The sequence below is a fragment of the Oncorhynchus tshawytscha genome, linkage group LG22 (genome assembly GCF_018296145.1).
Source record: "Oncorhynchus tshawytscha isolate Ot180627B linkage group LG22, Otsh_v2.0, whole genome shotgun sequence".
NCBI lineage: Eukaryota > Metazoa > Chordata > Actinopteri > Salmoniformes > Salmonidae > Oncorhynchus > Oncorhynchus tshawytscha.
Window position 1 is genome coordinate 28,296,955 of NC_056450.1, and position 11,786 is coordinate 28,308,740.

The window sequence follows — 11,786 nt, forward strand, 5'->3', positions numbered from 1 at the left end:
TATTCTCTGACCTCAATACAGTGCATTACAGCCTGCAGCTACCGTATGATGGAGTCTAACAGCATTAATAGTACTTGATAAAGTAGTACACTTGGTAGCATCATAGAACCAGGAGTTTTCCCTGGCCAGGATATAGGGTCTGATAACTCCTGGCTCTAATTAGTGGCCCCAGTGTACTGTTCATGATGAATGAAACAGATGTGGGTTTTCATCCACTGTTGTTTATTTTCTATATTTCAAGGTCTACTTTATGTTATGACAGTGCCTCTGCGATTTTCAAACATTACCTTTTGTGCAGTGATTCACCACGTGTTTGTGTTTTTCTCTGGAGATAACGTGAACAATAGTGCTTAGTTTCTGCACAAAGTAGTTTAATGTTTTTCATAGTTTTCTAATATAAATCAAGGGTCTAAATTGTGGTAGAGGTTGTTTTTTACCGAGAAGATAGACAAGCAGTGAGAGACACATGTAACAATGTTGTACTACGTCATACAACATACAAATCTTGTTCCAGCACACTACTATGCTTTTTAAATGCATTTCAACATTGCTGCAACCTTATACATAGGGACAATCTTGGTTTTGCAGTCAGGCATTCATGAGAATAGATGTGTCTCAGCACCATTTGTGATCAAGTACATATCTCCCCCATTACCTCAGGCCTTAGTTCTTCATGGTTGGTAATCCAGTCTGGAGGAACAGGTTCAACCGGAGAGGCATGTTCCTCCGTATGTCTGTCGGACTGATCCAGGAAGTAGATGGATCCGTTGTTGCGGCTGCCTCCTTTGTGTGTTTTGTCACACACACACACAGTCATCTCATAGGGCAAGTCCCCTTCCCACTCAGTCAAAGGCCTTGTTATATGTAATCACACAACGTACAGTAGTCCCTAGGTCGGGACATCTTCCCTCAACCCCAGGTGTGTTGGAGAGGAATAAATCAGCCCATTCCCACTTGGCAAAGTTTGGATGTGTGGTTTCACTTGTAGATACATGTTTGTGTGTACTATTGTTTGTTCAGATGGAGTTAGCCCCTCCAGGTGTGTGACTGAGTGAAGATGAGGGTGTGGCTATAGATTGGTGTGTAAATGCGGATTAAGGTGTTGGGTGTGTGCGCATTTGTGCAATTAGTCCTCAAGTGTGTTTTTGTGGATTAATATGCATAGAGGGGGGCAGCAGTCTTCTTAGCAAGTTCCTAGGGTTGAGCAGCTGTTGCACGGAGCTCTGGGTTTGTGGTTGGGTTTGGACTGGATGGGGTGTGTGCTGTTCCTGTTGCCGCCTGGGCCTCCCCCTCGATGAGTTTCCCTGACCTGATCGCCCTGAGGTTGTAAGGGGGTGATCCTTCCCCCGATCAACATGAGCAGGGCCAGCATGACTCTGTACTCTGCTGAGATATTGAGAGTTTTGATAGCCAGCTGAATCAAATAGCAGTGTAATATGATACTGTCGGTTTCAATAGACATTGCGACCATCTGAAACATTAACATTTGCAAAAAAGATAATACTTGAGTGTTTGCTTTGTGTTCTCACCTTAGAGGTCCCACACTCCCTCCACTCAGCCAGTGCATTAGACACTGATGAACCAGTATATACTGCTCCTGGGTACATGCAGTGAGGGAACACAACACTGAGAACATTCTGCAGCTAATGAAGATGACATGAACATTGTGACAAGCTGAGCTCTTGACCTGGGGGGGTCTTAGACTAACTTGCCAGCAGAGAGGAGCCTTCAGCTGCCCTATCCTTTTCTGAAGGGTTAATACACATTGTATTAGTAGGTCATCAGGAACCATTATCACAACTTAATAAATGGGGAGGCTAGAGACAAACTACTTTCAATGCAGCATCAAAAGAAGTTTGTCTCCAGGCCTTCAGTTATCTATTGATGATGATGTGTAACAAGGATCCTAATGAATCACTGTCCTGGGGCAGGGTTTCTATCTATGGGGGTGCACATTTGTGTTTATATCCCAACACAACTGATTCAGATAATCATCAATATTCTCAGTAGTTGTGGACTGACCAGGTTCTGGACCATCATGACTCTGTGCCGTCTCAGGTCCTCCACGGCGGCTCTAACATCAGGCATGATGCCACGCACACACAGCTGCATCAGCCATAGCAGAGCGACAAACGTCCCAGACCGCCCCACACCTGCACTGAGAGAGATGCCAGCAGCATTTAAGAGGTGTAATCGGCACAGAGAGATACAAACAGCATTTACAAGAGGTGTAATCGGCACACATACTTTATATAGAGATATTGTCTCGACTGAGATTCATACACATAGATATCTGCAAATATTAAGGAACCACCACCAACACAATGACTATGATTTAAATGTTTTACAGTGATGGAAATGTGACTCTGGCATTCAGCTATTTTCAGTTAATAAACAAAAAAAGACAGTGCTGCACACTGTATACTTGCAAATGTAACATTTTATTAATGTTTCTGTCACAGAAATATCAAGGCCAAAAATCTAAGATCTAAAATAATGACACAGAAAACAAAAAGTGAGAGACAGTTTGCAAGCTAGGCGAGTTTGGGTCAGAGGTGAGAGGTCATACCTGCAGTGCACCACTGCAGGCCCCAGAAGGGGTAGAGTGTCCAGATGCTGCCTCACATACTCAGTGAAAGCACAGAGAGAGGAGAGGTCGTTGGGTACACCCTGGTCTGGCCAGGCAGCGTAGTAGTAGTGTGTTACTGTCCTCTCTACGAGAAAACCGTGCTGAAACGACACACACTATCAGCACAACCACACTACCAGAACAACCACACACACCAGACAAACTTACTATCTGTACCACTCAGACACACAATTCATCTTGGAAATAGCCTACATCTATTGACCAGTGGCTGAAACTCATAGTCTTTGTTACAATAAAATAGGACAACTAGGAAATGACAGGACCTAGGCCTCACCTGTCGTAAGTGAATGGTGGTGATGAAATAATCTGGACGCCGTTTACGAGACACTGTGGTAACCTGGACCGCTCCGTACGACACTGTCCCTTGCTCCATTGGCCAGTACTCATCACACAGCACCTGGAGAAACACGGTCAACACGTTGTCTAACTAATAAAAAGTATAGACACTACTGTGTGCACAGCAGGAAATGTGACACTATGACAAATTCATAGTAGATACACCAACTCTGTGCAGCACCCACATCAAAGGGGCAGGAATATGCTTACGAAGACTTTTCCATAACTTCATGGGTGGCAACGAGGGCAATATAAAACCAGAAGAACTATGCAAGTTTACGGGTCAAACTTGATGCTGTGAATGTAGTCAACATGTTACCCATGAACGTTTAATACCACCATCAAATCCCTCACTCACCATGTCCTTCTGTTTCAGGGCGGTCACCATGACGATGATCTTAACGTTCTGCTCCCATACCATCCTCCAGAAGTCAGCGATAGTGCTGCGCAAAGGACCCTGGGTACAAATGAAGTCTCGCTCCGTACATCCACCCTGAGGAGCAGACAGACAGACTGCAGACTTGATGAATGAATAGACAGACAGACATACAGCGACAGATGGACAGACAGAGTACTCACAGGGACATAACTAGCGTTGATATAATCTGAGTGTAGCTGGGAGTCTAGCAGGGACAGCCTCACTCGACTGTGGTCATCTGAAACCACAGGGACCATTAATCAAAGTGATCAGAAAATGGGAAGCATTACCACACATGGGATAGATGTGAAGATAATGTTTATGTGCTTAGATACAGCAGGTCATATTATCATGGTAATAAACTATTACTCAGAGGTAGCATGTGGTGGTGCCCTGATATGGTATGTACCATAATACTCACAAGGCAGTATGTAGGGGTATCTGTTCTTCTCTCTGTTGGCCTCCAGGTTTCCAGCCCTGGTAGTGAACTCTTTACCAACATCATTCAGCTCCTGAACAATGAAAAAACAGCAACTGAAGGGACACTATGAAAGTGGGACTTTACTGCCACAGCAGACACTGCACAAAGTCTCCAAGGCTCAACAGTCTGATGTTTCTCAACTCCAGTCCTCCAGGACCCCCAACAGTATACATTTTTGTTGTAACCTTGGACAAACTCACCTGATTCAACTCTTTGAAGGCTTGATGATTAGTTAACAAGTTGAATCAGGTGTGCTTGTCTGGGGCTACAACAAAAATGTGTGTTGGGGATACTGGAGTTTGGAAACACTTCTGGATTACAGAGCCAGGGTATTACTCAATAGAAGACTGGTTGAGATTGGTTTACCTCAAACTTCTGCCAGAAACCACTGTTGCCCTTGGCAGCGAGTGATTGACAGTGCAGATGGAATTCCTGTAGTATATGTGCCCGTGAGAACACCCGTACCCTATATGGAAATATGGCAACAATACTCAGTCAATCAACACTCTTTAAACAACTCTTTAAATTGAGCTCCAATTTTACTCAGTGGCATTTTTCCAAGTGACTACACCCAGAATGTTCTTAATGCCATCAAGCCATTAGACTTGAGGAAGCAACAATAGGCTAAAACAGTTCTAACAGCATTCAATCAGCCAATCAATAGTTACTTTTCTCTTTAATCCATTTCAACAAAGACTCAAGTTATTCAATCCAGTCGCTCAATGACATTCAAAGTTCCTCACCTCATGTTTTGTTACAGGTGCAGAGATTAGGCTTTAAGCTTCCTCTGGTAACCAATAACAGGAGTATGTAGCGTAGAGGGCTTCAGACTTGTGGGGTTTTGTTGGGTAGTTGTAGAACAACAGACCAGATGATTGCAGTGCCCAATCCTGGATGAGAGGCTTCTGTATCACTGATCATGTGGAAGAAATAGCAAAGCCTCTGTGATTACTTTGCCTTGGTCAAAAAAGTGTGACTTGAATGTAGAACTAAACTGAAGTTACTGACCCTTCCCTCGCTAGTTAGAGGAATTTGGCTCACCAAAAAGACCATGTCACACCAAACACAAACACACAACAAATACTTTCATAAAAACATACAAATATACAGATGTGCATTAATATAGAAAACAAATGTTGGACGGCACCGGAAGCCTAACATTCTTACACAAGATGGTTTGAATTTGTTCAAGGAGCTCAAAGGCAGTAAGAATGTCTCATATTACACCATTTAATATATATATATATATATATATATATATATATATATATATATATAACACTATAGAACAAAGTCAAATATAGCCTACAGAATAAGGTTGCAGAATCAACTGCTAGCACCCAAAACATTTTCTGTTGAACACTGTCTGACACAAACAAAAGACGCATTCATCACCAACCTGAGAACACTAGAAAAACCTACACCAACAGGTCTACAACACAAAACAAGTGTACAACCCAGAAGGGGTGAGCAACACCAACATATTATTTCTTATTTTACTATTACCTTTGTAAGTGTTCCTTTAAGTGAGAAAGAGTTTAGAGAGCAACCAGGGGCTCCCTTCCCTTCAATGTGTTCTATCTTGTCAAGTTACCTTGCCCCAGTTATCCGAACCACCACATTTTCTTTCTCTCTCGCTCTCTCTCTGAAAGTGGCAGGGAGAGAGGGGTGGGTTGAGACAGAGACTAAAGGGGCGGAGAGAAAGAAACAAATACTTAAGGAAGGTATGTGGCTGTGGATAATGTGTTTATTTGATATTCTTTAAGACGATGTATTGTAATACTGCCACATTTAATCCCACTCGTTGCTCATGAATGATACCTATAAAATGTAATAATACTTCAAATCCTGCTAGGTAACCTGTCTTTACCACTCCTACACAGTAGACTTGAAAAACAGATACCACTGGTCTTAGCAATATTCTTATTAATTATATACTTATATCACTTATACAAATACTAAAACAACTTCTAAGAATTCTTACAAGAAAGACATCTAAAATGTATGGTGTAGCGTTAAGATTTCCTTTCACTGGAACTAAGTGGCCTAGCCCGAACCATGAAACACAGCCCCATACCATTATTCCTCCTCCACCAAACTTTACAGTTGGTACTATGCATTGGGGCAGGTAGTGTTCTCCTGGCATCCACCAAACCGAGATTCATCTGTCAGACTGCCAGATGGTGAAGAGTGGTTCATCACACTAGAGAACGTGTTTCCACTGCTCCAGGGTCCAATAGCAGCGAGCTTTACACCACTCCAGTCAACACTTGGCATTGTGATCTTAGGCTTCTGTGCAGCTGCTCGGCCATGGAAACACATTTAATGAAGCTCCTGACGAACAGTTATTGCGCTGATTTTGCCTCCAGAGGCAGTTTGGAACTCGGCAGTGAGTGTTACAACCGAGGACAGACAAGTTTTATGCGTTACGTGCTTCAGTACTCGGCGGTCCCGTTCTGTGAGCTTGGCCTATCACTTCACAGCTGAGCTGTTGTTGCTCCTAGACTTTCCACTTCACAATAACAGCACTTACAGTTGACCGGGGCAGCTCTAGCAGTGCAGAAATGTGACAAACTGACTTGTTGGAAAGGTGGCATCCTAGGATGGTGCCACAGTGAAAGTCACTGAGCTCTTCAGTAAGGCCATTCCATTGCCAATGTTTGTCTATGGAGATTGCATGACCGTGTGCTCGATTTATATACACCTGTCAGCATTAGGTGTGGCTAAAATAGCCAAATCCACTCATTTGAAGGGTTGTCCACATACTTTTGTATATATAGTGTATCTCCCCTATTGCATCATAGTATAGTAAGTGCTGTGCACAAAAATCTAGACTTTGTGAGGTGTTTTTTTTTCTTCACCTTTATTTAACCAGGTAGGCCAGTTGTGAACAAGTTCTCATTTACAACTGTGACCTGTGAATGCCTATGTTCTTCCAGCCTCAGTTACAAATTAAGTCAAATGGGTAGATTCAACAGTGCCAACAATGTCAAAGAAACACACTGATTAATAATCAGATTAATAACCATTTATTACACTCAACATTGCATCATCAGACAAATGATCTACAGTAAGAGCTCACAGTGTGTTACATGTTGCAACAGGTTGACTCATAACAACACTTGTGTTCCACTGCCTAGAGAGAATTAAGGGCAGTGAGGAAAAGTAGAGGTCCTGGGGAAGGGGCCATCCTCCCAACCTGCCCAGAAGTAATATATATAAGTAATATAATATATGTCATTTTGCAGACGTTTTTATCCAAAGCGATTTACAGACACGCATGCATATACAGTTGAAGCCGGAGGTTTACATACACTTAGGTTGGAGACATTACAACTCGTTTTTCAACCACTCCACACATTTCTAGATATCAAACTATAGTTTTGGCAAGTCGGTTAGGACATCTACTTTGTGCATGACACTAGTAATTAATCCAACAACTGTTTACAGACAGATTACTTCACTGTCTCACAATTCCTGTGGGTCAGAAATATACATACACAAAGTTGACTGTGCCTTTAAACAGAAAATTATGTCATGGCTTTAGAAGCTTCTGATAGGCTAATTGACATAATTTGTGTCAATTGGAGGTGTACCTGTGGATGTATTTCAAGGCCTACCTTCAAACTGCCTCTTTGCTTGACATCATGGGAAAATGAAAAGAAATCAGCCAAGACTTCGGAAAAAATTGTGTAGACCTCCACAAGTCTACTTCATCCTTGGGAGCAATTTCCAAACGCCTGAAGGTATCACATTCATCTGTACAAACAATTGTACGCAAGTATAAACACCATGGGACCACACAGCCATCATACCGCTCAGGAAGGAGACGCGTTCTGTCTCCTAGAGATTAACGTACTTTGGTGCGAAAAGTGCAAATCAATCCCAGAACAACAACAAAGGACCTTGTGAAGATGCAGGAGGAAACAAGTACAAAGTATCTATATCCACAGTAAAACGAGTCCTATATCGACATAACCTGAAAGGGCTCTCAGCATGGAAGAAGCCACAGCTCCAAAACCACCATAAAAAAGCCAGACTATGGTTTGCAAATGCACATGAGGACGAAGATCGTACTTCTAGGAGAAATATCCTTTGTTCTGATGAAACAAATATAGAACTGTTTGGCCATAATGACCATCGTTATGTTTGGAGGAAAAAGGGGGAGGCTTGCAAGCCGAAGAACACCATCCCAACCGTGATGCACGGGGGTGGCAGCATCATGTTGTGGGGGTGCTTCGCTGCAAGAGGGACTGGTGCACTTCACAAAATAGATGGCATCATGAGATAGGAATATTATGTGGATATATTGAAGCAACATCTCAAGACATCAGTCAGGAAGTTAAAGCTTGGTCGCAAATGGTTATTCCATATGGACAATGACCCCAAGCACACTGCCAAAGTTGTGGCAAAATGGTTTAAGGACAACAAAGTCAAGGTATTGGAGTGGCCATCACAACGCCCTGACCTCAATCCCATAGAACATTTGTGGGCAGAACTGAAAAAGCATGTTCGAGCAAGGAGGCCTACAAACCTGACTCAGTTACACCAGCTCTGTCAGGAGGAATGTGCCAAAATTCACCCAACTTATTGTAGGAAGCTTGTGGAAGGCTACCCGAAACGTTTGACCCAAGTTAAACAATTTAAAGGCAATGCTACCAAATACTAATTGAGTGTATGTAAACTTCTGACCCACTGGGAATGTGATGAAGTAAATTAAAGCTGAAATAAAACAATCATTCTCTCTACTATTATTCTGACATGTCACATTCTTAAAATAAAGTGGTGATCCTAACTGACCTAAAACAGGGAATTTTTACTAGGATTAAATGTCAGGAATTGTGAAAAACTGAGTTTAAATGTAATTGGCTAAGGTGTATGTAAACTTCCGACTTCAACTGTAAATAGTTATCGTTCTCTCAATCTGTGAACACACACAACCTCTTTTATTACTGCGCACTTACCCTGACTTTTTATTGTTTTCTGGCTTACTTTCCACCATTTCCTCCTTCTGCTGCACCTGACTGTCTTTCTCCTCCTTCGCTTGATTATTGTAGTGTCTGATATCTAGATGTCCAGGTTGTTAAAAGTGTACATACAGTCTCTTATACTTCCGCCTCGTAAACATAATCTTGTTTCCTAACTACGTTTCAGTTATAGTTTCACAAACATATTCCCTTTACATAACTCAACTCTATTTATCATCAAGGCCGCATCATCACCCACCTGTTGGGCCTCTCCTGCCTCTCCCCGGAGGAGCTTCCTGCCGGCTGCTGTCAGGTGGGTGATGGGGGCCAGACGGGAGCTGTGGCGAAAATGGAGGTACTCTGGCTGTGATGCTGTACTAACCAGCGGAGAAAGGCCGGTCCGGGCAGACAGTGACATCTGGACTGTTCTCCTTCCATGGAGGTCCTGGAGAATGTTGTTGATCATGATGTCCCACAGAATCCCTATATTGTCCAGTATCTCCTCAATATGTCTCTGATAGACCAACTCCAAGCCTTAAAGCAGGCCCTAAACATCTTCTGGTCCTGGGCTTCCCTATTCCTGTTCTGCTCAAAGTCGTTCTTCATATCTCGCTCAATATCAGCCATCATCAAGCACATCTGCATCTTCACCTCCTTCTGTAGCTGTGGTGCCAGGATAACAACCTTGCCCTCAACGTGATCAAGACAAAGGAGATGATTGTGGACTACAGGAAAAGGAGGGCCGAGCTCGCCCTCATTCACATCGACTGGGCTGTAGTGGAGCAGGTTTAGAGCTTCAAGTTCCTTGGTGTCCACATCACCAATGAACTATCATGATCCAAACACACCAAGACGGTTGTGAAAATGGCACGAAAAAGCCTATTCCCCCTCAGGAGACTGAAGAGATTTGGCATTGTTCCTCAGATCCTCAAGTTCTACAGCTGCACCATCGAGCTGAATCACCGCCTGGTATGGCAACTGCTCAGCCTCCGACCACAAGGCACTCTTGACGGTAGTGCACATAGCCCAGTACATCACTGGGGCCAACTTTCCTGCCATCCAGGTCTTATATACTAGGAGATGTCAGAGGAAGGCCCTAAAAATGGTCAAAGATTCCAGCCACCCTAGTCATAGATTCTCTGCTACCGCACAGCAAGCGATACCGGAGCACCAACTCTAGGTCCAAACGGCTTCTTAACAGCTTCTACCCCCAATCCATAAGACTCCTGAACAGCTAATCTGCTAGGCTGCTGGGGTTTTCATGCTCAACAGTTTCCCATGTGCATAGCCACGTGACATAGGGGTGCTGCAGGACCCCCTGATGAATCTGAAAAATAGCAGTGATTACAGCCTTGAGTATTCTTGGGTATGACGCTACAAGCTTGGCACACCTGTATTTTGGGAGTTTCTCCCATTCTTCCTGCAGATCATCTAAAGCTCTGTGAGGTTGGATGGTTAGCGTCGCTTCACCGCTGTTTTCAGTTCTTTCCGGAGATGTTCAATCGGGTTCAAGTCCGACATCTGTCTGGGCCATTCAAGGACATTGAGACTTGTCCGGAAGCCACTCATGGGTTGTCTTGGCTGTGTGCTTAGGGTGGTTGTCCTTTTGGAAGGTGAACCTTCACCCCAGTCTGAGGTCCCGAGCGCTCTGGAGCAGGTTTTCATCAAGGATCTCTCTGTACTTTGCTCCATTTATCTTTCCTCAGATCCTGACTGTGCATGATGCTGCCACCACCATGCTTCACCGTAGGGATGGTGACAGGTTTCCTCGAGACGTGACGCTTGGCATTCAGACCAAAGAGTTCAACTTGGTTTTATCAGACCAGAGAATCTTGTTTCTCATGGTCTGAGAGTCCTTTAGGTGCCTTTTGGCAAATTTCAAGCGGACTGTCATGTGCTTTTTTCTGAGGAGTGGCTTCCGTCTGGCCAGTCTACCATAAAGTCCTGAATGGTGGAGAGCTGCAGAGATGGTTGTCCTTCTGGAAGGTTCTCCCATCTCCACTGAGGAACTCTGGAGCTCTGTCAGAGTGACCATCGGGTCACCTCCCTGACCAAGGCCCTTCTTCCCCAATTGCTCAGTTTGGACAGGCAGCCAGCTCTAGGTTGAGTCTTGGTGGTTCCAAACTTCTTCCATTTAAGAATTATGGAGGCCACTGTGTTCTTGGGGACCTTCAATCCTGCAGACATTTTTTGGTACCCTTCCCCAGATCTGTGCCTTGACAAAATCCTGTCTCAGAGCTCTACGGACAATTTCTTCGACCTCATGGCTTGGTTTTTGCTCTGACATGCACTGTCAGCTGCGAGACCTTATATACAAAGGTGTGTGCCTTTCCAAATCATGTCCAATCAATTGAATTTACCACAAGTGGATTCAAGTTGTAGAAACATCTCATGGATGATCCATGGAAACAGGATGCACCTGAGCTCAATTTTGAGTCTCATAGCAAAGGGCCTGAATAATTATGTAAATAAGGTATCTGTTTTTTAATTTTTTAATACATTTGCAAACATTTCAAAAAAACTGTATTTGCTTTGTCATTATGGGTTATTGTGTGTAGATTGCTGAGATTTGTATTTATTTATCCATTTTAGAATAAGGCTGTAATGAAATGTGGAAAAAGTTAAGTGGTCTCAATACTTTCCGAATGCACTGTATGACTTTGGATGTTTCCGTGAGGCTTACGTGCCTTTTCTATTAAATGATGTACAACAGATTTTAAGATCATGTTGAAATAGAAAGGTTTGACTTTGTGGCTGTGTTAACTAGTGACAACCCTACACCTGGCCATGGAGCAAATTAAAATAGGGGGAGCAAACAAATGTTTTTACTAGCAAATTTTCATAATCCATTGGATAATTTGTCAAGTTTCAAAAAATGGTTAGCTGTCAGGAGAGATGGGCCAATGAATTATAGGCCTACTCATGAATAAACAT

At 43.3% G+C, this 11,786-nt stretch overlaps 1 protein-coding gene across 6 annotated transcripts; it reads right to left on the reverse strand.

Moving 5' to 3' along the window:
• Positions 1–350: 350 nt before the first annotated feature.
• Positions 351–5,550, reverse strand: LOC112222258 (receptor-type tyrosine-protein phosphatase V). 6 transcript variants are annotated; one of them, XM_024384997.2, is made up of 11 exons: positions 5,480–5,550; positions 4,629–4,798; positions 4,252–4,351; positions 3,826–3,916; positions 3,566–3,642; positions 3,345–3,479; positions 2,925–3,047; positions 2,570–2,730; positions 2,023–2,158; positions 1,530–1,597; positions 351–1,386 (listed from the first exon to the last, which is right to left on the reverse strand). In XM_024384997.2, exons 2-11 carry the CDS (start codon positions 4,631–4,633, stop codon positions 1,134–1,136), a joined length of 1,149 nt encoding a protein of 382 aa, XP_024240765.1. In that variant the 5' UTR covers positions 4,634–4,798; positions 5,480–5,550; the 3' UTR covers positions 351–1,133. The 6 variants fall into 6 exon arrangements, 4 of the variants coding, with proteins under 4 accessions (XP_024240765.1, XP_024240766.1, XP_024240764.1 ...); XM_024384998.2 differs by having other exon boundaries at positions 351–1,383; positions 5,392–5,548; XM_024384996.2 differs by having other exon boundaries at positions 5,392–5,548.
• Positions 5,551–11,786: the final 6,236 nt, after the last annotated feature.